The following is a 25,349-nucleotide window of genomic DNA, read 5'->3' on the forward strand; positions in this document are numbered from 1 at the left end:
CCCAGTCGGAGCTGGGGTTTTTTCAGAGTTCCCAGTTGTCTTGAACTCACTGAAATTTGAGATTTCCCAGTCTGAGTTTCCAGTTGTTTTGAATTTAGTAGAAATTACGCTGGATTGACAGCATGGCGAATGTTGAATGTTTATCCTTTTAAACTTGGAAAAGAGACCATTAAACCCAGACCTGGACCTCACACCCAGTCCACTGAATAGCAGCTGGTGATTGCTTTGCAATGCTTACAGTTAGCCACTGATACCTTCCAAACCACTCATTGTTGTATTTTCGTAATGTTTATGGCCAATGAGCACATACGTTTTATCTCTAATCTCTCTTCATATGACAAGGATTAAAAAAAGGATTTTCAAGTAGATTGTTGACTTGATTCATCATGATGATGACTGCTAGTTTGTTAGCTACGATTTTGAAAGTATAATGTTGACATGATCAGTCCATTCCACGCTACAGTAGATATAACATGCTTTGAAAACATTGTATCTGTGGCCAATGACCTTGAGCCTTCTTGGATGGGCACGTATAATGTAACTATGGCAGCACCCGAAGGGCATGAATTTTCAAGCTCCTTGTAGATTTTGTCCCCATGAGTGACAGAACACTGAGCCAATCACGACGCAACTAGAGAACATTGCCAATCCCTACACTGGCTGCTTCACCACCAAAGAAGCTCTGAGCTAGTATTTTTTACATTGTCTGCTAACTGATATGTGTCACGTAGTAATGCCAAAATAACATGCAAAACATGCACACACAAAAAAAAGCTAACAGGTGGGGCCCTGACGAGCACCTATTTCACATCTCATCCTTTTTAGTTTTCCTTTAAGTGCAATGCTGAGTGTTTACCAGATGGCGACGCTGCAGAATATTACTTACCATGTCAACTGACGAGGAGTCGCCTCATGAGGAACTTTGACCTCGTGCTGGCACGCGGATTTTCTGCTGTGGAACAACGTGGATAATACAAAGTAGATGATTTAACGTTATATTTTAACTTGAAAATACATATGAGGTGTTTTACTTGAACGCGTTAACCATATCCAATCTATAAGGTATGCCATTACAATTTATGATGTTTGCCTTGAGAACGTGTCCAACGTTAGCTAGCCAGTTATTACACTAGCTAATGTATTTCAATACTTTCTTTACATGGTTGTTATATTAGCAAGGAGGTTCTCATCCATATTCTTGCCTTCACCTAGCTACCTATTTTGTCTAGATGGGGAAACCGCCAAAAAAGAAGAACCTTGCTGATAAGGTTCGCAAGACCAAAACTTCCACCGAGATCAAAAACAACCCATTCGAGGTGAAAATCAACCGGAAAAAGTTTGACATCCTCGGGCGAAAAAGCAAGCACGACGTCGGTCTGCCAGGTGTATCCCGATCTAAAGCCATCAACAAGGTAGGTGGTTGTAATGAAGTGTTTATGTACACTTTGAAGATAACATGTGCTGAGATGGATGTAAAGTATCTAGCCAGGCTTCAGATTTGTACTCTCTTACCAACTTCCTATGGTCGTTGTCCATATAAATTGACCATAGGAGTTAACAAGACAGCGTAAACAGATCTGGAACCAGGCTAGATGGATCCTAAAGACGCCCGTAGTAGACTAACTAACGTTTGCTCCAAGCAAAAACTCGTCTTGGCGAAGGGAACTAATTGCCAGCAATAGTTGCTGCAACGCCGATACCGATTATTGGAAGACCAAAAAAGCCGATACTGATTAATCGGCCATTTTTTTTTTTTTTTTTGTAATAATGACAATTACAACAATACTGAATTAACACTTATTTTAACTTAATATATAGCATCAATAAAATCAATTTAGCCTCAAATAAATAATGCAACATGTTCACTTTGGTTTAAATAATGCAAAAACAACGTGTTGGAGAAGAAAGTAATTATGTGCCATGTAAAAAAGCTAACATTTAAGTTCCTGGCTCAGAACAGGAGAACATATGAAAGTTGGTGGTTCCTTTTAACATGAGAATTCAATATTCCAAGGTAAGAGGTTTTAGGTTGTAGTTAATATAGTATTATAGGGCTATTTCTCTCTATACCATTTGAATTTCATATACCTTTGACTATTGGATGTTCTTATAGGCACTATAGTATTGCCAGTATAACAGTATAGATTCCGTCCCCCTCCTTGCCCTTACCTGGGCTCGAACCAGGAACACATAGACAACAGCCACACTCGAAGCATCGTTACCCATCACTCCACAAAAGCGGCCCTTGCAGCGCAAGGGGAATAACTACTCCAAATCTAAAAGTGAGTGACGTTTGAAACAGTATTAGCACCCAGCTAACTAGCTAGCCATTTCACAATGGTTACACCAGCCATTAGGCTGATAGGCTTGAAGTCATAAACAGCGCTGTGCTTGCGAAAAGCTGCTGGCAAAACGCACGAAAGTGCTGTTTGAATGAATGATTACGGGCCTGCTGCTGCTCAGTCAGACTGCTCTATCAAGTCAGACTTAATTATAACATAATAACACACAGAAATACGAGCCTTTTTATTGTGCCAGTGTGGATCGTATGCTTATAAAATATTCCTTTCTTCCCCCAGCGAAAAGAGACCCTGCTGAAGGAATATAAGACAAAGGACAAGGCCAATAAGTTCATAGACAAACGGTTTGGTGAATATGACACCAAGATGGACCCAGAGGAGAAAATCCTTCAGAGGTTTTCGATGGAAAGACAGGTGAGATCAATACGGACAGACATACAGTATCTCTCTTCACCCCACTGTCACTGCATGAAGCACCTTCTACGGGAGTGGGCAAATTAAGGTCTGTGGCTGGCATCTTCTTTTTTTTTAGATATGATTATTTGGGGTTATTAAAAAACACTCCAGGCCACACTTGAATGTCTAAAACGAGAAACCTTGGTCTCAATGGGACACACTGTTAATTTTAAAAGTAAAACCCCCCCCAAAATGTTGAAATTATAATTGATTTTCTGGCCCGCAAATTTGACATTTTTAAACAAATCTGTGTGTCCCTTTGTTGATTTTCGAAATCCCGATGTGGCCCTTGAGCCAAGACTTTTGCCCACCCCAGCCCTACATTGTCGATTTACAGCATGTCCAATATAAAATAATAATTAAACTAGCGTCTGGAGAGCTGCACTTTGGCTGGCCCTGTGCTCCTCTCAAATCTGTGTTATGTGGGTGGGTTGAGACCAGAGGAGAAGACTCATTTCCAATGTAACATTTGGACAAATACATGTGTATTGTATAAAGATGTACCATAGTCCATAACTTAACATGGTCCTCTCTTGATTTTTTTCCCCCTTCAGCGTACCCAAGACAAGAAGGACATGTATAACCTGAATGAGGAGGAGGAGTTGACCCACTATGGCCAGTCTCTGTCTGAGATGGAGAAGCTCAACGACATGGTGGACAGCGACAATGATGCAGATGAGAAAGGAGTGCTCTCAGGTGAGACACAACGGCCCCAGTCTTCACAGAATCTGGGGGAGCTGTAGACTAGGAAGAGGGAGAGAAGGGGTGGGGGGAAGTGAGAGAAAGATAAAGGGGAGGAGGGAAAGCCAGCAGGTGGTGGCGAGAGAACATAAAGATGTACATTGGCTCAGTATTTGTCTGTAAAAATAAGGTGTCACTATTGGTGACACCTGTTGAAGTAGTGACCATAACAAGGACAATATTTTCTCATCCATCTTTTCTCCAGCTGAGCTGACTGCATCCCACTTCGGGGGAGGCGGTCTGCTGAGGAGGAAGACCCAAGGGGAGAAGGATAATGGGGGGAACCAGAGAGCCAAGTCCAGACAGGAACTCATAGAGGAGCTCATCCTCAAGTCGAAACAAGAGAAGGTGAGCGTCACTCCCTCTAGTCTCATTCTAGGATGTGCCTTAATGTCTTAAGACACATTAGGAATGGTATTAAGGTTTATTCACTGAAATGTTGGTGGGAGGTCCATTCAATTGTTTGGGGAGCATCCCAAGGTTATCAGTGTGCTGCATTTACTTCCTTTTTAGGAGGGGTTTAATACCCTTTGTCTTGACTTGGTTGTATAGTGTGGTCCACCAGATATTTGATTAACTTTTTCAGTACTAGCAATAGCTCTACGGGTGTCTGAGGTGAGATCAGATGCCTGACAGGTCTGTTGGTTGTCCTCAGAGGGAGAGGCAGAACCAGAAGGAGGAGTCCCAGGTGCTGACAGAGAAGCTGGACCAGGACTGGAAAAGCATTCAGGGGCTGCTGGCTCACAAGAATGCCCCCAAGGCTGACAGACTGGAGGAGGAAGACAAACCCAAGGTAAAAGAACAGGACATGCTTCCAATGGAACTTTTAATTAATTATCCACTAAGTCAAACATGTCCCTCATATAAAATATAATTAGTATCTTATTGAGTCTAACCTGTATACATCAAGGTTAAATTAAAATGTTTCCAGGAGACCTTATCTCAGTGAGATGAACCCGGATAAGTAAAATGATTGTGCCCCAAGGAAAAAACACTTTGTCTCAAATCAAATTGTATTGGTCACAAACACATATTCATCTTTGTCTCTTCCCTTGTATGTTCCAGCTGGATGAGTATGACATGATGGTGCGAGAGCTGGGCTTTGAGATGAAGGCTCAACCATCTGAGAAGATGAAGACTCCAGAGGAAGTGGCCAGGGAGGAAAGGGAACGCCTGCAGAAACTAGAGGTATGGATGTGTCTCAACAACATTTCCTTGTAATTCTTTCTTTATGACCATTGATGGCTAATGGGTCTGCTTTCACCTGACCTGTCAGACAGTAATCATATCGAAAAGGCCTTGAGAAAGGGAAGGATGTTAACTATTGATACACTGACAGTTTGTCCCTCTGTGTGGTTTGACCTGTCTACTGTACTGAAGCTGTTTCCTTTCTGTGGTTTGACCCTTGCCCCAGGCTGACAGGCTGAGGAGGATGATGGGAGATGTAGTAGAAGACTGCACCAAGACCCAGGCTCACATGTCAGCTGACGACCTCAACGACGGCTTCATCCTAGATGGTGACGACAAACCGACTCTGGCCTATCAGGTAAGGGACCGAGCAGGCTCTGCCTTGTCGGGGAAGGGACCGAGACATCGCATCATCGCTACTCTCTCAATGGAAGGAAGTAGTAGGAAGGGTCACACACATTTATTTGGACAGTGACGCTAAAACGTTTAATTTGGCTCTAATATTCCATCCTTTTTTATTTGAGATCAAATGTTTCATATTAGGCCACAGTCTAAAATCTAAATAAAATAAAATTGTATTTGTCACATGCGCCAAATACAGCAGGTGTAGACCTTCCTGTGAAATGCTTACCTACGTCACCTTTTATTTGAGGGTATTTTCAGACATTTGTTTTACTGTTTTAGTACACCCATTTGAAGGTGTCATAGGTGTTTGGACAAATTCAATTATTTTTAGTAAAAAGTGTATTTGGTCCGATATTCCAATGACTGCATTTGCAGTTTGTTTTTGTTGTGCCCAACCGATATTTATGAAAATATCCTCAAATAAAAGGTGCCATTCGGTACTGTCCCCTCATATGGAACATTTGATCTCAAATCCAAAATGCTAGAGTATAGAGCCAAAATAAATATTTAAGCTTCACTGTCTAAATAAATACATAGGGGAGTGTGTGACAAAGTCAAATTTACAGGCGTTCACTGAAAGAAGAGCAGATAACAAAATTCATAATTTTCTTGTTCTCCCTCTATAGGATGGGAAATGGAACATAAATGAGGAAGGAGCAAAGATAGAGGGGGATGACGAGGAGGGTGAAGGAGAGAGTGGTGAGGAGGAATCTGGTGAGGAGGAATCTGGTGGAGAGGAGGAGGGCAGTGGCGAGGATAGCCACTCAGACCTGGACTCAGAGCAGGAGAGTGAGGGAGGAGAGGAGGAGGAGGAGGAAGAGGAGAAGGATGAAGTGCCTGCAACCAAATCTCAGCTGAGTGAGGAGGAGAGGAAGGCCCAAGCAGAGGCAGCTAAAGCAGAACTACCATACACTTTCAAAGGTAAGACCCCTGTTTGATATGATCTAACTGGACATCATTTTCGGTAGGTGATGGAGGTTTTTGGAATATATTGGTATATAGGAAAAATAATTGACGGATTGATCTAAAATTATTTATTATGTTTCAATTGAAAGCTAACATTGACTGCTCTCCAGTCCAGCAAAACAAAACATGACTCTCCCTGGTGGTCACGCCCTGACACAACACCATCATTGTCTTGTCTGCCTTCTCCACCCATGTCCAATGTCCTTCTCTCCCCCTTGCCCCTCCCAGCTCCAGAGAGCTACAGTGACCTGAAGGGCCTACTGCAGGGTCATCCTGCTGACCACCAGTGTATCATCCTTGCCAGGACACAGAAGTGTAACCATCCCAGTCTGGCTGTGGGGAACAAACTCAAACTACAAGTCAGTAGTCTTCAGCCTGAATCACAAGATGGAATTGTTAACTGATATGTAGATGTTGGCTAGGGATCAAAATAGTTATTTGATTCAACTGCTGTGGATTTTTCACTTCCTCTTTCAGAAATTATTTGGCTTTTTGCTGGAGTATGTGGGCGAGTTGGCTTCCAGGAGTCCACCGGAACTTCCCACAATAGACAAAATGATACCGTGAGTAACGCTCTCTAGTTTTGATATGCTTTAGGATTTGACTGTGCCAGGTGTACTGATTGTGATAGTGCTGGTTTGTTCTGTCTCTCCCTGCTGCTCTCCAGACAGCTGTATGGTCTATGTCAGCTGTTCCCTGAAGCTGCTTCCAAGGCGATGCAGACGACTCTGGTTGACAGCGCACACAGGATGGAGGAGGTACTGGAGGTCAAGGGTCGGGCAGCCTTCCCACAACTAGACATGGTACTTTTGACTTTCCTCTCAAATGGTTTTGCTTCCCACTTCTCTGTTACATTATTGCCATGGACTGTTATATTTTTCTGCGTGAAACACTGCTCTACATGTCAAGTCAGGAAAAAAGCCAGGGAAATACCCTTCTGACATCTGTTGATCCTGTTCCATTTGTTCTCTGACAGTGAGAAGTCCAATCCAAAATTATATCTAGAATCGGCATCCTATTTCGCAACAAAGCCTCCTTCACTCATGCCCCCAAATATACCCTCGCTACACCCCGGGGCGGCAGTGTAGCCTAGTGGTTAGAGCGTTGGACTAGTAACCGGAGTTCACACCCCCGAGCTGACAAGGTACAAATCTGTCGTTCTGCCCCTGAACAGGCAGTTAACCCACTGTTCCCAGGCCGTCATTGAAAATAAGAATGTGTTCTTAACTGACTTGCCTGGTTAAATAAAGGTAAAAAAAAAAAAAAAAATGACTATCTGGTCCTTGACTTCGGCGATGTCATTTACAAAATAGCATCGAAGACTACATCCAGTTTACTGAATAGTGTATCACAGTGCCATCCGTTTTGTCACCAAAGCCTCATATACTACCCACTACCGTGACATGTATGCTCTTGTTGACTGGTCCTCACTTCATATTCACGCCAAACCGACTGGCTCCAGGTCATCTATAAGTCTGCTTGGTAAAGCCCCACCTTATCTCAGCTCACTGGTCACCATAGCAGCACCCACCCGCAGCACGCGCTCCAGCCGGAATATGTCACTGGTCATCCCCAAAGCAACTCCTCCTTTGGCCACCTTTTCTTCCAGTTCTCTGCTGCCAGTGACTGGAACAAATTGCAAAAATCACTGAAGCTGGACACTTAAATCGCCCTCACTAACTTTAAGCATTAGCTGTCTGAGCACCTATACACAGCCCAACTGTAAATAGCCCACCCAACTACCTCATCCCCATATTGTTATTCATTTTTTTTGCTCCTTTTTCAGTACTTTTATTTCCATGACTGATCAATGCGAATTTTCTCACGCTCTCGTCTCTCTGCAGCAGACATAGTGAGTGCGTATAGAATTGTGAGAATTGCATCGGGATAATGTTGTATCGTGAGGTCCCTGGCAATTACTAGCCCTTAACAGTGAGCACCAAGCTTGTCCGTAAATTGGTTTCTATGACCGTGTTCTGTCAAGTTGACGTGTTGGTGACGTCTCTGTCTCTCGTCTCTCCTTTTTTTCTCAGCTCATTTACCTGAAGATAACAGCATTGCTGTTCCCCACCTCAGACTTCCGCCACCATGTCACCACCCCAGCCCTACTGTACATCAGCCAGGCCCTCACCAAGGTAATTATCCCACGGTGTGTTTGAGCCCGTGTCTGTGTATGACCGACAGATTGTGTGTGTGAAGAGCTTGTGTCAAGTTGCCTGGATAAAAATGGTCTTCCCTCACAATGGGACTGACCGTAATTAGTCGACTGTTTGATTGTTTTAGTCGGGCAGTTAATAAATAGTGCATTCGGAAAGTATTTTCCACATTTTGTTACGTAACAACCGTATTCTAAAATGGATTAAATAAAAATGTTTCCTCCTCAATCTGCACACAATACCCCATAATGACGAAGCAAAAACAGATTTTAGACATTTTTGTAAATGTATTCAAAATAAAAACTGGATACCTTATTTACATAAGTATTCAGACCCTTTGCTATGAGCTCAGGTGCATCCTGTTTCCAATGATCATCCTTGAGATGTTTCTACAACTTTATTGGAGTCCACCTGTGGTAAGTTCAATTGATTGGACATTATTTGGAAAGGCACACACGTCTATATAAGGTCCCACAGGCATTTCAGAGCAAAAACCAAGCCACGAACTCGACGGAATTGTCCACAGAGCTCCGAGACAGGATTGTGTCAGCACAGATCTGGGGAAGGGTAGCTAAAATTGTCTGCAGCATTAAAGGTCCCCAAGAACTTAATGATGGCCTACATCATTCTTAAATGGAAGAAGTTCCACCAAGACTTTTCCTGAAGCTGGCCACCAGGCCAAACTGAGCAATCGGAGAAGGGCCTTGGTCAGGGTGGTGACCAAGAACCCAATTGTCACTCAGACAGAGCTCCAGAGATCCTCTGTGGATATGTGAGAACCATCTCTGCAGCACTCCACCAATCAGGCCTTTATGGTAGTGAGACGCAAGCCACTCAGTAAAAGGCACATGACAGCCGCTTGGAGTTTGCCAAAAGGAACCTAAAGGACTCTCAGACCAGGAGAAGCAAGATTGAACTCTTTGGCCTGAATGCCAAGCGTCACGTCTGGAGTAAACCTGGCACCATCCCTACGGTGAAGCATGGTGGTGGCAGACTCATGCTGTAGGGATGTTTTTCAGCGGCAGGGACTGGGAAACTAGTCCGTATCGAGGGAAAGATGAACGGAGCAAAGTACTGAGATCATTGATGAACACCTGCTCCAGAGTGCTTAGGACCTCAGACTTAAGCAAAGGTTCACCTTCCAACAGGACAATGATCCTAAGCACACAACCAAGACAGTGCAGTCTCTGAATGTCCTTGAGCCAGATCCCAGACTTGAACCCGAACAAACATCTCTGGAGAGACCTGAAAATAGCTGTGCAGCTGTCCCCATCTAACCTGCCAGAGCTTGAGAGGATCTGCAGAGAAGAATGGAAGAAAGTCCCCAAATACATGTAATAAGACTAGAGTCTGTAATCGCTGCCAAAGGTGCTTCGACAAGTGCTGAGTAATGGGTCTGAATTCTTATCTAAATGTGGTATTTCAGTTTTTCATATTTAATAAATTTGCAAACATTTTTTTTTATGGGTTTTGTCGTTATGTGGTAGTGTGTGTAGATTGACAGGGGGGAAATAATACATTTTAGAATATACACTCACACTCACTACCGGTCAAAAGTTTTATAACATCCACTCATTCAAGAGTTTTTCTTTATTTTACTATTTTCTACATTGTAGAATATTAGTGAAGACATCAAAACTATGAAATATCACACATGGAATCATGTTTTAACCAAAAAAGCTTTAAACAAGTCGGAATATATTTTATATCAAATAGCCACCCTTTGCCTTGACGGCTTTGCACACTCTTGGCATTCTCTCAACCAGCATTCACCTGGAATGCTTTTCCAACAGTCTCGATGGAGGTCCCACATAGAGCACTTGTTGGTTGCTTTTCCTTCACTCTGCGGTTCAACTCATCCCGACAGCTTGGCAGTCTTAACGGATCATTAGAATATTCCCAAAGCTGCTAACCCTGCCCATCTGGCACTCTAGGCAGGTTAGAGCAAATGCTCAAACTATTTGAAAAATCTCAAGTAGTAGTTGAACCCGGGTCTGCAGAAGAGGGCTTTATCCTTCCTTCCTGCCACCAACCCTTTGTTTAATCATGGTGTTTATGTAGATAGCTCAGCTCCAGATTTTGCTCAATGGAAAGGAACATGCATGCATACACACACACTGTTTCTGTTGCTACATGCATGTATTCTCACTAAGCTTTTGACCTGTGGAGTCATGTCCTTTCTTAGTGTTGAATATGGTGGTGATGTCAAAGCAAACCTTGCTAGGGGAAAATATGAAGTTGTATTCTTATGTAACATCTACACGCCAACAATGAGTTTGTTGCTATGCGAATGGTGAAAACAGGCTAGAGAACCTCTGAGTTACTTTCTCAACGTGATTCGCGCGCAGACATGCATTTACACACACACACACTAGAAAAAGAAAGCAGACTGGCTAGCTAGATGAAGCTAATGGCTTTGTTTCAGAAAAAGCAGAGGATGCACAGAAGTGTCACAAGGTCATAGAGAAGGAAAAAGGATTGAAAGCACATTATTGTCCCCTTCTGAAGATTGTGTGTGTGAGTACACATGCATTTACAATGTTTAGTAGGCAAAGTAGTTTTGAGGTGATTTATGCCTAAATTTGACCTATTTTCCCTGTGTGTTTGTGTGATGTTATCAGTGTCCCGTGATGTCATTAGAGGATGTGACATCAGGCCTGGTGCTGTGCTGTCTGGCAGTGGAGTACATCTCCTTCTCCAAGAGGTTCTGTCCTGAGCTCATCAACTTCCTGTTAGGAGTACTACACCTGGCCGTGCAAGATAAGACCTCTACAGGTACGGCCTTTCTGTTAATGGGCTACTGTCATATCTCCTCATCAACTAGGCCTAACTGGTTATTAGTTTTCTCCATTAGGGTTGGGGTTGTTTCCATTTTAATTCAGTCAGGTCTTATGAGGATAATTGGAATTTGTGACTACTTCCTGAATTGAAATGAAATTGACCCCAATCCAGCTCAGTCCCTGCCTTCTCACGGTATTCAGCACAGTACCATAAGCAGCCACACCCAATGTCAGGATTTTTTGGGGGCTGTTTGAAATATGTTAAAATATTTTTTGGCTATGTTTTTAACCTGAGTACTTGCTGCGCGAGGGAGCGACTGCGTGAAGGAGCGACTGTGCTCTGCAACCACTGCAGGTGAGACGAAGCGAGAGAGAGGATCACTGGTCAGAGAGTGACCAGTGATTCTGATCCCAATAAACCCGGGGGCACACTTCCTGCCCGTCCACTTCAGTATAGAGCAGGGCTGCCCAATTCCGGGCTTGGTGGGCCGAAACCGTTCTGGATTTCATCCTCTCCTTCTTTTTGGGGCTAATTTAGACCCGGGACACCAGGTGAGTGCAATTAACTACCAGGTAGAAAAATAAACCAGATGTGTTTCGGCCCTGGAAGCAAATTCGTTATGTATGTAACATGGATAATTTAATTTAGGCAATGCCTTTTCATTGTTAAAATAGGCATATCATTTCTTTCTCAAAAATGAATACTCAATAAGTAATCAAAGCTTATTACAAAGATCTGGGTCTGAGCCCCTCCCTGTGCAACTGGGTCCTAGACTTCCTGACGGGCCGACCTGGTGAAGGTAGGCAATAACACCTCTGCCACGCTAATCCTCAACATGTGGGCCCCGCAGGGATGTGTGCTCAGCCCCATCCTGCGCTTCCTGTTCACACATGACTGTATGACCGTGCACACCTCCAACTCAATCATCAAGTTTGCTGACTACACAACAGTGGTAAGCCCAATTACCAACAACGACGAGACAACTTACCGAGGGAGGTGAAAGCCCTGGCAGAGTGGTGCCAGGAGAATAACTTCTCCCTCAACGTCAACAAAAGGATATGATCGTGGACTTATAGGAGACAGCAGAGTGAGCACGCCCCCATCCACATCAACAGGCCCGCAGTGGAGAGAGTCAAAAGCTTCAAGTTCCAGAGGACCTGTGTGTGGTGAAGGTGCAATGGCGCCTCTTCAAACTCAGGTGGCTGAAGAAATCCTGCTTTGCCACGAAGACCCTCACAAACTAATACAAATGCACCATCGAGAACATCCTGTCAGGCTGTATTATTGCCTGTTACGGCAATTCCACTCCTAGCAACCGCAGGTCTCTCCAGAAGATGGTGAGGTCAGCCCAACGTATCATCGGGGGCACACTGCCTGCCCTCCAGTACATCTGCAGTACCCAGTGTAACAGGAAGGCCAGAAAGATCAAGGGCCTTAGCCACCTGAGCTGCGGACTCTGGTCTGGATGCTAATTTCCTGCAATTTTATCAATTTTGCCATGGGGGTTTTGTACTGTATTCTCAACTGAGTTCATTCTTCCACTTACTGTACATATTAGTTAAATTTTACACTCACCACATTTATTTATATATTGGATTCTTGACATAGCTCTTTCTAATATCTACTGCTCTACATATTCTTAGTATATCTTGTGTAAATTCATCCAGTATATATTTGTGTAGATTGCGTTTGAAATACTTTGCTACAGTCCTATTTGGGTTATTCATTGGATTTGTTCTGACATAAAATAATGATATACATGTGTTTTTTTCACTGCATTGTTAGGGGCTAACGTATTCTAAACTGTACACAACCAATAAATGTTGATTTGATGTTAAATACTAATATCAATTCGGATATTCAAATAAACGTGGGCAGAGGTCCGAATGAACACTTCTAAAAAACCAAAAACGTTTGCCTGCCTACCTACCTGTTTGTGATTGCCTCGGTGTTTCTGCCAGCTACAGTATGATACTGCACAGTGATGTAGAGTGCATTCAGGGCACCATGGCAGTAGTGGCGCCCTGTGAAATAGTTTCACCGCCATGCCAAGTCATCGGCAGAATGAAAGCTAACCTCTGCTAGGTGTCAAGATCTCAACTCCTGTTGATGCTGATTTGATTTAGTGGATTTTAAATAAACCATGCTGTTACGCATATAGTGTTACGCATATTTTTTTTGCCTTGTTCCACATCGCTTGTTCTTCTAAAAAAAGTAAATGTCTCATCCGTAGTTGTTCTAGTCGGTTTATTTGTCATGTAAAAGACGAGCCCTGTCTGTATTTATTTTACATGTAGACCACAGGAGGTTGGTTGCTCCATAATTGGGGAGGATGGGCTCGTGGTAATAACTGTTGTGGAATTAGTGGAATGGTATCAAATACATCAAACATGGTTTCCATGCGTTTAATGCCATTCCATTCGCTCCGTTCCAGCCATTACTAAGAGCTGTTCAGCAGACTCCACTGATGTAGACAGTGTGACACCTAGGGCCCTATCATGACTGGCTGCTGTGTTGTGTTCCTGCCAGGTTACTCAGTGGTGCCACCCTTCAGGCAGAACGGTAAGGTTAGTGACCTGCTGGTGCTGTCAGACCCAGAGTCCAGCCAGACATGGAGCAAGAAGACCCTACCTCTGTCTGCCACCCAGACACTCACACTGACCACTGACCTGGACACCGACCATTACAGGTAATTTAGAGAGCAGCGCACCAATTTAAAAAAAGGGCCCGATCCTTTAAGCAGTGTTGCTTGCTTGTAGAAGCCTACGGCTGTGCAGTGGCATATACTCTTTGTTTTGTTAATTCAGCAGATTAGACACTGATTTCCCGAGCCCTTGTCGCAAAAAACACACGTAATAAAACCAAGGGTTGGAACAAATTATTTTCCAATTAAGTCCTGAACCAAAAAAACATTGTTTTAATATTAAACAACAACATTTACCTCAACATTAAATTACTTCACCAGCCATGCATTGCGGAAAGAGCAGCTTGATATGGAGCGGGCACGCTATAGATCAGCGAGTTGTTTACATGCATGATGGGAAGACAAGTGTCCGGCGCGAGATGCAACTGAAATTTTGCGTGTGGGGAGAGCGGGTGGAAGAGGCTTGGCTTGAAGCGCTTGGCATCTTGTGATGACTTGCATTATCTGATTTAAGTCCACAGAATTATACATACAGAGGGGCAGCTTCTATGCAGGAACTTAAAAAACTGTAGTTTCAAGACATTCTATCTAGCTAACAAGCTTGTTTATGCAGAATCACGCTTGTAACATCAGTAGGCTACAGTTGAGAAGGGTCAGGTACCCTACACGCACGCACACACACTGGCAAAGATTCAGCTGGCAGGCAGAAGCAAGAAGTTTCTGATCGACAGTGGGAAGGCATAAGCGATTTCTTTTTTTAATTATTATTATTATTTTTTTGTGTGGCTGGGAAAAAATGCCTGGAACGTAAAAGAAAGTTATTAACCAATTCCCATGCTTTTAAAATAAAGGGTTCTGTTCTGGAACAGTATAACTTTTGTTCCTGATTCTGTTCCTTGAAAAATGTTGGTGATTTAATATATGTACCCTGAGACAGATCCAGGCCCTGAATATAAAGTAGAACGAAAAAAGTTGCCAGTGTGAAGTGATGTGTATCTCGCATCTTGGTCAGTTATTCTCCAGTAATCATTTGAAACTGGGCTCAATTTGGTGAGTTGAAAGACAATTTCTTCAGGGGTTACAAAAGCAAATTCTGTTTTTCTTTTTAGATACAGATGTTCGATTTAGTTTATTCCGCCTGTTCTTTAGAATTTTTTTAAGTGATTAACAATACTACGGTGAAGAATTATGACCACGACATCTGTTTGATGAATAGGCAGAGGCTTAATGATTGTAATGAAAATATCCCTTTGTCAAAGGTTTTTGCATATTTTCAATGTGGAACCGGACTGTTTCAACAAGACCCGGGTTCAATCCCAGGCTGTCACAACCAGCCGTGACCGGGAGTCCCATAGGGCGGCGCACAATTGTCCCAGCTTTGTCTGGGTTAGGGGAGGGTTTGGCCAGGTGGGCTTTACTTGGCTCATGATGCTCTAGCAACTTCTTGTGGCAAGCCGGGTGCCTGCAGGCTGGCTTCAATCGTCAGACGAGAGGTGTTTACTCCAACATATTGGTGTGGCTGTTTTCCGGGTTAAGGAGGTGGGTGATAAGGAGCGCGGTTTGGCTCTTCATGTTTCGGGGGAATGCATTACTCGACCTTCGCCTCTCCCAAGCACGTTGGGGAGTTGCAGCGATGAGACAAGATCGCGGTTGGATATCACATAATTGGGGAAAAAAGGGTAAAATAAAAAGCAAGGAATGTAGCGTGTTTAACACCTAAGGTTTTTATAGAAATGTATTTCTGTAAACCTACAGGAGTTTGTGTGTGCACACGTGTAGAGGGAGTGGTCGAACGCAATTGAGTGAGAGACATGGAGGGGAAAGAGAATTTAGGGAGAAGAACTGTTTGAAGCTTGCTTTCTTTTTTTGTTGCACGTGTACAAATGGAACACGAGGGACAACATTTCACTTGCCTGTTCGGGAACCACAAAGCACATTCCACTACAGTCCCTGCAGTTATCCACAGGACGGTGGGTTTAGGGTCATGAAGTATTGTGTGGATGAAGGGCAGGTAGGTAGTGGTGGGTTGAATAAAGAGAACGATTCATAAAAAAATCCTTAAATGTATAATTGTTGCGCAATTCATATCTTTCATTATTTTTATCTGAAGTTAGTGCGTAGCCTAAGCTTTAGGGCCAAACTGCAGTGTGCCAAATACCCACCAATTGCCAAATGCTTTTTGGGAGCTTGGGCAGAAAGAGGTAACTTCGATCCACTGAGGCAAAAAGGACAATGTCTGAGTTTAATTCAATAAGACAAAAGCTTTGAAACGGAAAGTTGAAAATAAGTAGGAGGGCCAGAACAGTAGTCTGTTTGGGAAAGATTTGAGGACGTGGTAAAATATGTTTGAGCTGCTATACAAATTCAACAGTTACACGATGGGGGCCTTCAGAATGGCATGTCAAGGGAACTATATTGTTCAGATGGGATAAATTGAGTAAGGTAACTGAAGTTTTGGACACTGGCTGTAGGTCTATAACACCTCACATACCCTAATATATAATATTAACTGCTGCAGAATAAAGCATTTTTCTTACAATAAAATCATACACAAAATGTATATTTTTACTCTGGAGAAATTATTTCTGCATCTTAAAAGAATGTGTGTTTGTAAAGGAGCTATCTTTATCAGCATCATAGAAGATGATAGTATTTCAACCACAAAATGTGCATCCAAGCCAAACTGAAATCTTATCAAAAACATGTTTGGTTGTTTTAACAGTTTTTAATATCCTTAACTGGTCAAGCTGATGTCATTAGAAAATGTTGGCGAAATCTTTCCTGTTTTTTTTTTTTTTTTTTTTGTAGCATTTTCTCCCCGGTCTCTAAATGTCTATGCTGGGCGAGAGAAGCAGAGATGAAAGAAAAAACTAACCTTACCAATGTCAACTAGATTGCAGCATTTATTCGGTCAATTTATGACATTCTGGTGAGCAATTGTTTTGTCTTCTAGGGCAACAATTAATGACAAGAGAAGCAGCATATAGGCTATCTAATATCTAATTCTAGACAAGTGGACTAACAAATAGCCTACCTAAATGTCGGAAATGATAAGCGAAAACAGACGTAACTAAAAAGACATGTCATAAATTGTTCTGCCATCTCTGACTGTACAACACATTTACTATATTTGCAGTTTAGGGTCTGTGCAGAGCTCAGATTTTCACTATCACATATCGTCAGGCAGTTGCGAATGGGTAATTTGAAATTGTGGGTGGGTGTGGGTGAACAAACAGCTGATCTGCACATCACTAGCACGCGCAGACAGGCAACTTTGGGATGAAACATTATTAGGCAACTTGGAAGCGGTCGTCTTTCTGTTTTGTAGGCTATGCGTTAGCCAAACAACTGTATTAAAAGCACATCTGTCGCACTATTCACACATCATTCGCTGCTTCAATTTCAGTTGCACCTCTCCTGTCCTAGTTGGCCGTGCGTTATCAGGTGCGCCAATATGCTGTACAGTGCATTCGGAAAGTATTCAGACCCCTTTTTCCACGTATTGTTACATCACAGCCTTAAACGTTATCAAAGTTTGTTTTTTTTTATCAATCTATGCACAATGACAAAGCATAAACAGGTTTTTTTTAAACTTCATGCAACGAGCAATCCCGTAACCGGGATCCTATTTATAGCCTCACGCTCATTAGCATAACACAACGTTAACTATTCATGAAAATCGCAAATGAAATGAAATAAATATATTTGCTCTCAAGCTTAGACTTTTGTTAACGACACTGTCATCTCAGATTTTCAAAATATGCTATTGAACTATAGCTAAACAAGCATTTGTGTAAGAGTATTGATAGCTAGCATAGCTATAAGCCTAGAATTCAGCCGGCAACATTTTCACAAAAACAAGAAAAGCATTCAAATTAAATTATTTACCTTTGAGGAACTTCAGATGTTTTCAATGAGGAGACTCTCAGTTAGATAGCAAATATTCAGTTTTTCAAAAAATATTATTTGTGTAGGACAAATCGCTCCGTTTTGTTTACGTTTGGCTACGAAAAAAACCTGTATCCAGTTATAGCCACAAGCTCATTAGCATAACGCAACGTTAACTATTCATAAAAATCGCAAATGAAATGAAATAAATATGCTAGCTCTCAAGCTTAGCCTTTTCTTAACACTGTCATCTCAGATTTTCAAACAAAGCTTTTCAACCATAGCAAAACAAGCATTTGTGTAAGAGTATTGATAGCTAGCGTAGCATTTAGCGTAGCATTTAGCGGGCAACATTTTCACAAAAAAACAGAAAAGCATTCAAATAAAATCATTTACCTTTGAAGAACTTCGGATGTTTTTAATTAGGAGACTCTCAGTTAGATAGCAGATGTTCAGTTTTTCCTGAAAGATTCTTTGTGTAGGAGAAATCGCTCCGTTTTGTACATCACGTTTGACTACCAAAAAAAAAAAAAAATTCAGTCACCAAAACGCCAAACTTTTTTCCAAATTAACTCCATAATATCGACTGAAACATGGCAAACGTTGTTTTAGAATCAATCCTCAAGGTGTTTTTCACATATCTCTTCATTGATATATCGTTCGTGGAAGTCTGCTTTCTCCTCTGAATCACATGGAAAAATACTTGCAGCTGAAGTTTACGCACCAATTTCGACGCAGGACACCGGGCGGACACCTGGTAAATGTGGTCTCTTATGGTCAATCTTCCAATGATATGCCTACAAATACGTCACAATGCTGCAGACACCTTGGGGAAACGGCAGAAATTGTAGGCTCGTTCAGGCGCATTCACAGCCATATAGACATTGGAAAACAGACATTTCCTGTTTTGAAATCTTGGTTTCGCAGCATCAGTTCTGTGGCAAAATAATATCTTTGCAGTTTTGGAAACGTCAGTGTTTTTTTTTTCCAAGGCTGTCAATTATATGCATAGTCCATCCAAAATATCTTGTTTAAAACAAATGTATATAACCTCGCTACTCTTATTTTACTGCTGCTCTTTAATTATTTGTTATTTTACTGCTGCTCTTTAATTATTTGTTATTTACATTTTTTACTTATCTTTTTTTTTACCTAACACTTTAACTATTGTTAGTTAAGTGACTATTCATAGATAATAAACAGAGTCAGTGTGTGTCCATGTGTGTTTTTGCATGTGTGTCTGTGGGTCTGAGTGTGGTCATTTAACCAGTGTCTTCTGTCTTAATGATGCCTCTACCCCAGGCTGTCTGCTGTGGCCACCTGTATGGACCTGCTGAAACACTGCTCTTCACTCTACAGAGAACTCACTTCCTACTCGTACATCTTTCAGCCAATCACAACCCTGCTCTCCAAACATCTTCCAATCAAAACGTATCCTGCAGCATTACAGGTGAGTGGAACTGTAGTGTCATCCAAAGACAACTTAGTTGGGCTGCCCTGGGCAAATGTTGCTGCAGTAAAACATTTGAAGACCATGACAAAGTGTTGTGGTTTACAAATCAGGGATTAGTTAAATTAGTCACTCAAGCACTGTTTTAATTACTTTTTTCAGGAGGATAGTTGAGCGTGTTCATTCCCTTCATCTGTCATTGAAACACTTTCCAGGCTTATTTAATAGTAACAGTTAGGAGGTTGAAGGCTTTACATGCCTTCCACTGGGCGGTGAACCCTGGAGTTTTTACATCTGATTACAAAAAAAACGAACTAATAAGTTGTGGGCAGAAAAAATATGAATACTTTTGAAAACTAGATTAGTTCTTTCAGAAAGGATGTTTGCAAAAAAAAACATTGCCAGCCTTTTGTTTTCTCAATAGTTGCACTTTTTTTTTATATATCCCCTTTTCTCCCCAATTTCGTGGTATCCAATTGTTAGTAGTTATATCTTGTCTCATCGCTACAACTCCCGTACGAGCTCGGGAGAGACGAAGGTCGAAAGCCATGCGTCCTCCAAAATACAACCCAACCAAGCCACACTGCTTTTTAACACAGCGCGCATCCAATCCGGAAGCCACCCGCATGTGTCGGAGGAAACACCATGCACCTGCCGACCTGGTTAGCGTGCACTGCTCCCGGCCCGCCACAGGAGTTGCTAGTGCGTGATGAGACAAGGATATCCCCACCGGCCAAACCCTCCCTAACCCGGACGACGCTAGGCCAATGGTGCGTTGCCCCATGGACCTCCCGGTCGCTGCGACATAGCCTGGGCACGAACCCAGAGTCTCTGGTGGCAAAGCAAGCACTGCGACGCAGTGCCCTGGACCACTGTACCACCCGGGAGGCCCAATAGTTGCAAATTATGTTTGTTCAACCTAAGCGAGTCTGACCATGTTTAATGGATCCTCCTTGTCTAATTCTAATGCAGGGGGTTCCAATCTGGCCCGCGGGGGGGTTGAGTAGAAAAAATGAAATAATAAACAGTCATACACGTCGATCCAGAGCATCCCAAACATGCTCCGTGGTTGACATGTCTGGTGAGTATGCAGGCCTTGGAAGAACTGGGACATTTTCAGCTTCCAGGAATTGTCTACAGATCCTTGCCACATGGGTCCGTGCATTATCATGCTGAAACGTGAGGGCATGGCGGCGGATGGAGGTCACGACAATGGCCCTCAGGATCTCGTCCCTGTATCTCTGCATTAACATTGCCATAGTTCAAATGCAATTGTGGATTTTCATAGCTCATACCTGCCCATGTCATAACCCCACTGCCACCATGTAGCACTCTGTTCACAACGTTGACAACCTCAAACTGCTCGCCCACACAACGCCTTACACTTTCTGCCATCTGCCTGGTACAGTTGAAAACAGGATTTATCCGTAAAGAGGACACTTCTCCACCGTACCAATGGCCATCGAAGGTGAGCAGAACTGTCGTTGGGTCAAAACCCTGGTGAGGACGGCGAGCATGCAGATGAGCTTCCCTGAGACAGTTTCATCACCTCTCCAGATGGCTGGTCTGACGATCCCGCAGGTGAAGAAGCTGGATGTGGAGGTCCTGGGCTGGCGTGCTTACACGTGGTCTGCGGTTGTGAGACCGGTTGGACATACTGCCAAATTCTCTAAAACAACTTTATGGTAGAGAAATTAACAATAAATGATCCGGCAACAGCTCTAGTGGACCTTTCTGCCGTCAGCATGCCAATTGCACGCTCCCTCAACTTGACATCTGTGGAATTGTGTTGTGGGACACAACTGCAAATTTTAGAGTAGCCTATTATTGTTCCCCCAGCACAAGGTGCATATGTATAATGATCGTGCATTTTAATATGCCACATCTGTCAGATGGATGGATTATCTTGGCAAAGGAGAAATGCTCACTAACAGAGATGTAAACAAATTTGTGCACTAAATTTGAGTGAAATAATTTCTATACACAACTTTTCAGAGATCTTGTATTTTCAGTTCAACAATTTACATGTTGCATATATCACACACTCACACAACTGTTCAAAAGTTTGGGTTCACTTAGAAATGTCCTTGTTTTTGAAACAAAAAATGTCTGTTAAAATAGCATCAAATTGATCAGAAATGCAGTGTAGACATTGTTAACATCCAGTGAGTTTGCAACATCCAGTGAGATTGCCAAATTCAAATACAGAAATACTCATTATAATAATTCAGAAAATATACTACTATTTTACATAGGTTTAAAGATGAACTTCTTGTGAATCCAACCATGGTGTCAGATTTCAAAAGTGCTTTACAGCGAACTCATACCTTATGATTATTTGAGAACATAGCCCAACAGAGAGATCCTTACAAACAGTAACCAGCCAAGTAGAAGAGTTACACTAGTCAGAAAGAGAGAAAATGATTCACTTACTTTTGATGATCTTCATATGATTGAATTCCTTTTGTTCGATAAAGTCTCTTTACATCCAAAAACCTCCATTTTGTTTGCGCGTTTTCTTCAGTAATCCACAGGCTCAAACGCCGTCACAAAGGGCAGACAAAAAATCCAAATAGTATCCGTAAAGTTCGTAGAAACATTTCAAACGTAGTTCATAATCAATCCTCAGGTTGTTTTTAGCCTAAATAATCGATAATATTTCAACCGGACAATAACGTTGTCAATATAAAAGGTCAACAAGAAAGGCACTCTCTCGGTCGGGTGCATGAAAAAGCTCTGTGACACGGCAGGGTCCACTCATTCAGACTGCTCTTACTCCCTCATTTTTCAGAATACAAGCCTGAAACAATTTCTAAAGACTGTTGACATCTAGTGGAAGGCAAAGGAACTGCAATTTGAGTCCTAAGTCAATGGATACTGTAATGCCATTGAATAGAAAACTACAACAATAACAAAAAATCCAACTTCCTGAATGGATTTTTCTCAGGTTTTCGCCTGACAAATCAGTTCTGTTATACTCAGACACCATTTTAACAGTTTAGGAAACTTTAGTGTGTTCTATACAAATCTACCAATTATATGCATATCCTATCTTCTGGGCCTGAGTAGAAGGCAGTTTAATTTGGACACGCTTTTCATCCGAAATTCCAAATGCTGCCCCCTACGCTAGAGAAGTTAATGTTGTAAATGACTTGTAGCCGGAAACTGCAGATTTGTTATGGAATGTCTACATAGGTGTACAAGCCCATTATCAGCAACCAATGGCACGTTGTGTTAGCTAATCAAAGTTTATTGTTTTAAAAGGATAATTGATCATTAGAAAACTCTTTATCAATTATGTTAGCACAGCTGAAAACGGTTCTGATTAAAGAAGCAATTAAACTGGCCTTCTTTATACTGTTGAGTATCTGGAGCGTCAGCATTTGTGGGTTCGATTACAGGCTCAAAATGGCCAGAAACAACTTCCTTCTGAAACTCGTCAGTCTATTCTTTTTCTGAGAAATGAAGGCTATTCCATGTGAGAAATTGCCAAGTAACTGAAGATCTCGTACAACGCTGTGTACTATTCACTTTACAGAACAGAGCAAACTGGCTCTAACCAGAATAGAAAGAGTGGGATGCCCCAGTGCACAACTGAACAAGAGAACAAGTACATTAGTGTCTAGTTTGAGAAACAGATGCCTCAACTGGCATTTTCATTAAATAGTACCTGCAAAACACCAGTCTGAACGTCAACAGTGAAGAGGCGAATCCGGGATGCTGGCCTTCTTGGCAGAGTTGCAATGAAACTACGAACTACCGGTTAAGTTGGACACCTACTCATTCCAGGGGTTTTCTTAATTAATTAATTAAAAAACTATTTTCTACATTGTAGAATAATGAAATAACACAAGAAATCATGTAGTAACCAAAAAAGTGTTAAACAAATCAAATCTTTAAAGTAGCCACCCTTTGCCTTGACAGCTTTGCACACTCTTGGAGTCGATACCAACGTCGGCATTTTTTAGCCAGCAGGTGTATCTCACTGATCATCCCTAAAGCCAACACCTCATTCGGCCGCCTTTTGTTCCATTTGTTCTGCTGCCTGTGACTGGAACGAATTGCAAAAATCGCTGAAGTTGGAGACCTTTATCTCCCTCACCTTTCCAGTGTGGTCCTCCGGGCCTCGAAGACAGAATGCGGCCCCAGGGCAAAATTACCTCTGTTCTAATGCCTCTTAAGGGTAAAGTAATCTAAAATTATCAATGTAATCAGATTACCTTACTGAGTTTGGCTAACCTAAAAGTTACTTAACTGATTTAACAATTTTGAACTGTTAAATAGTTACTATAACAGGGTATATTTAGAAAGTAAACTACCCTGCCCATGGTCTGTGTCATGGTTCATTTCTATAAATAGAATTTGAATTTCAGTTGACTGACTGACTAAATGGAATTGACCCCCAACTTGGATTACCCCTCACTATAGTGAGTCCTTGTTTTATCCATCTTGGAATGGGAATAGTGGTAAAGCAGTATATACATTTACCTTCACACAGGGTAACAAGATGCTTATTACAATGGAGCATTGTCACAGTTCAGCTGCTCACCCTCACAGAAATACTCAGTATTTCACCAGTAGTTGCAATTGATGTAGGATTTGTTTACTTGCAAGTTGTCTACCACATGTTTTTTTTTTGTATAGGAGCGTTTTTTACTATTGACATTTTTACTTTTTATTTATTGAAATGAGTCTTCTAGGCCGTGTAACTATAAAGCATGTTGTCACAGTTGGGTGTAAAAATGGCTTTATAAATTACATTTGATTTTAAATTTGCTTTGAGCTGATTCAGTGTGTGTGGTAACTGTTTTCCTTTCAATATTTTCCTTTCATCCATCTGGTTCAGTATTGATGTTAAATTGTATGCTTTAGGTTTTCTAATATTGAGCACTTTTTTTATCTTCTTGTCCCAGGACCTTCATGGGGAAATCCTTGCGACCATATCCGGTTCACTGACGTCACATCCTCTCCTGGTGTTTCAGAAGAAGAAACCCATTCCCCTCAAACTGTTCACACCAAAGATTGTGGAAGTGTGAGTGGTCTCTAAATTCAGTTATTTGTGTGGAGAAAAAGGAAGACAAAGTGATTGTATTCCCTTGTAATGTCATCTTCAATCCAAGATTGTAGAGTGAGACTCATCTTAATTCGCGTAGCATTACCCCGCGGAAGATGTCATTTTTTATTTAACCTTTATTTAACTAGGCAAGTTAGTTAAGGAACAAATTCTTATTTACGATGGCCTACCAGGGAACAGTGGGTTTAGGGTAGCCTAGTGGTTAGAGCGTTGGACTAGGAACCGGAAGGTTGCAAGTTCAAACCCCCAAGCCGACAAGGTACAAATCTGTCGTTCTGCCCCTGAACAGGCAGTTGACCCACTGTTCCTAGGCCGTTATTGAAAATAAGAATTTGTTCGTAACTGACTTGCCTGGTTAAATAAAGGTAGAAATCTAAATTAAAAACTGCCTTGTTCAGGGGCCGAATGACAGATTTTCACCTTGTCAACTCGGGGATTCGATCCAGCAACCTTTCGGGTACTGGCCCAATGCTTTAACCACTAGGCTTCCTGCCACCCCTGATTAAGATGGCGATGGATTGTATTCCCTTGTAGTGTCACATGCACCCATTTGTCTTACATCAAATATTGTAGAAAGATTGTGTGAGACTAAATGAATTTAATGTATAACAAACGCCTATGAAAATTGGAGTACAAAAGAACTATGTTCCCCTTTTGTTCCACCTTCCATTTTGTAAACCTCTCAATTCCAGGCTGGACTATGGGAAAAAGCGAGGGAACACAAAGGAGGAGAGGGAGAAGGAAAGGTTGAACCACAAGTATAAGAAAGAGTTCAAGGGAGCTCTGAGAGAGATCCGTAAAGACACCCGTTTCCTGGCCCGAGAGAAACTCAACGAGGTCATGGGCAGGTCTGTATGACATTACGTACACATCACTATAACACATGCCAGAGTCTGGTCTAGTGGTAGCGCTGCCAACTCCTGACTACATACCCCTTGGCGATGGGAATTTGAGCCCCGCCTTGGCCACTTTCTCTTCTGTGCCCTTCACCTTTCACCCCCCACTTAACCTTTTATTTTTTTAAATACTTGAAAATATATGGACTTTTTTCATGTGCAGATGACCTGATGTTTTTTTTCTTCCCCCTGTGTGTAGGGATGCAGAGAGGAAGAGGAAGGTGAAGGAGCTGTTTGGCAGTCTGGCCACGCAGGAGGGGGAGTGGAAGGCTCTGAAGAGAAGGAAGAACAGCAGACACTGACGTATTCAAAACGGCTTTGTATTGTCAGTTACAAACTTTGTAGTATTTTCTATTATACTTTTGTTTTAAACATTGCAAAATAAAATTGCTGAGAACAACATG

At 42.1% G+C, this 25,349-nt stretch overlaps 1 protein-coding gene across 3 annotated transcripts; it reads left to right on the plus strand.

Moving 5' to 3' along the window:
• The first annotated feature begins 906 nt into the window (after nt 1-906).
• On the plus strand, nt 907-25,349 carry nop14 (NOP14 nucleolar protein homolog (yeast)). Of its 3 annotated transcripts, none has more exons than XM_064942035.1 (19): nt 907-1,062; nt 1,213-1,412; nt 2,580-2,714; nt 3,311-3,452; nt 3,703-3,845; nt 4,153-4,290; nt 4,563-4,685; nt 4,912-5,043; nt 5,717-6,011; nt 6,285-6,415; nt 6,534-6,619; nt 6,724-6,859; nt 8,090-8,191; nt 10,834-10,987; nt 13,523-13,682; nt 18,828-18,975; nt 23,889-24,007; nt 24,742-24,897; nt 25,145-25,349. In XM_064942035.1, the coding sequence occupies exons 2-19, from the start codon at nt 1,230-1,232 to the stop codon at nt 25,245-25,247; spliced, it is 2,586 nt and encodes an 861-aa protein (XP_064798107.1). In that variant the 5' UTR covers nt 907-1,062; nt 1,213-1,229; the 3' UTR covers nt 25,248-25,349. The 3 variants fall into 3 exon arrangements, with proteins under 3 accessions (XP_064798107.1, XP_064798108.1, XP_064798110.1); XM_064942036.1 differs by having other exon boundaries at nt 1,230-1,412; XM_064942038.1 differs by having other exon boundaries at nt 959-978; nt 1,230-1,412.

The sequence above is a fragment of the Oncorhynchus masou genome, chromosome 28 (assembly GCF_036934945.1).
Source record: "Oncorhynchus masou masou isolate Uvic2021 chromosome 28, UVic_Omas_1.1, whole genome shotgun sequence".
Taxonomy (NCBI): Eukaryota; Metazoa; Chordata; class Actinopteri; order Salmoniformes; family Salmonidae; genus Oncorhynchus; species Oncorhynchus masou.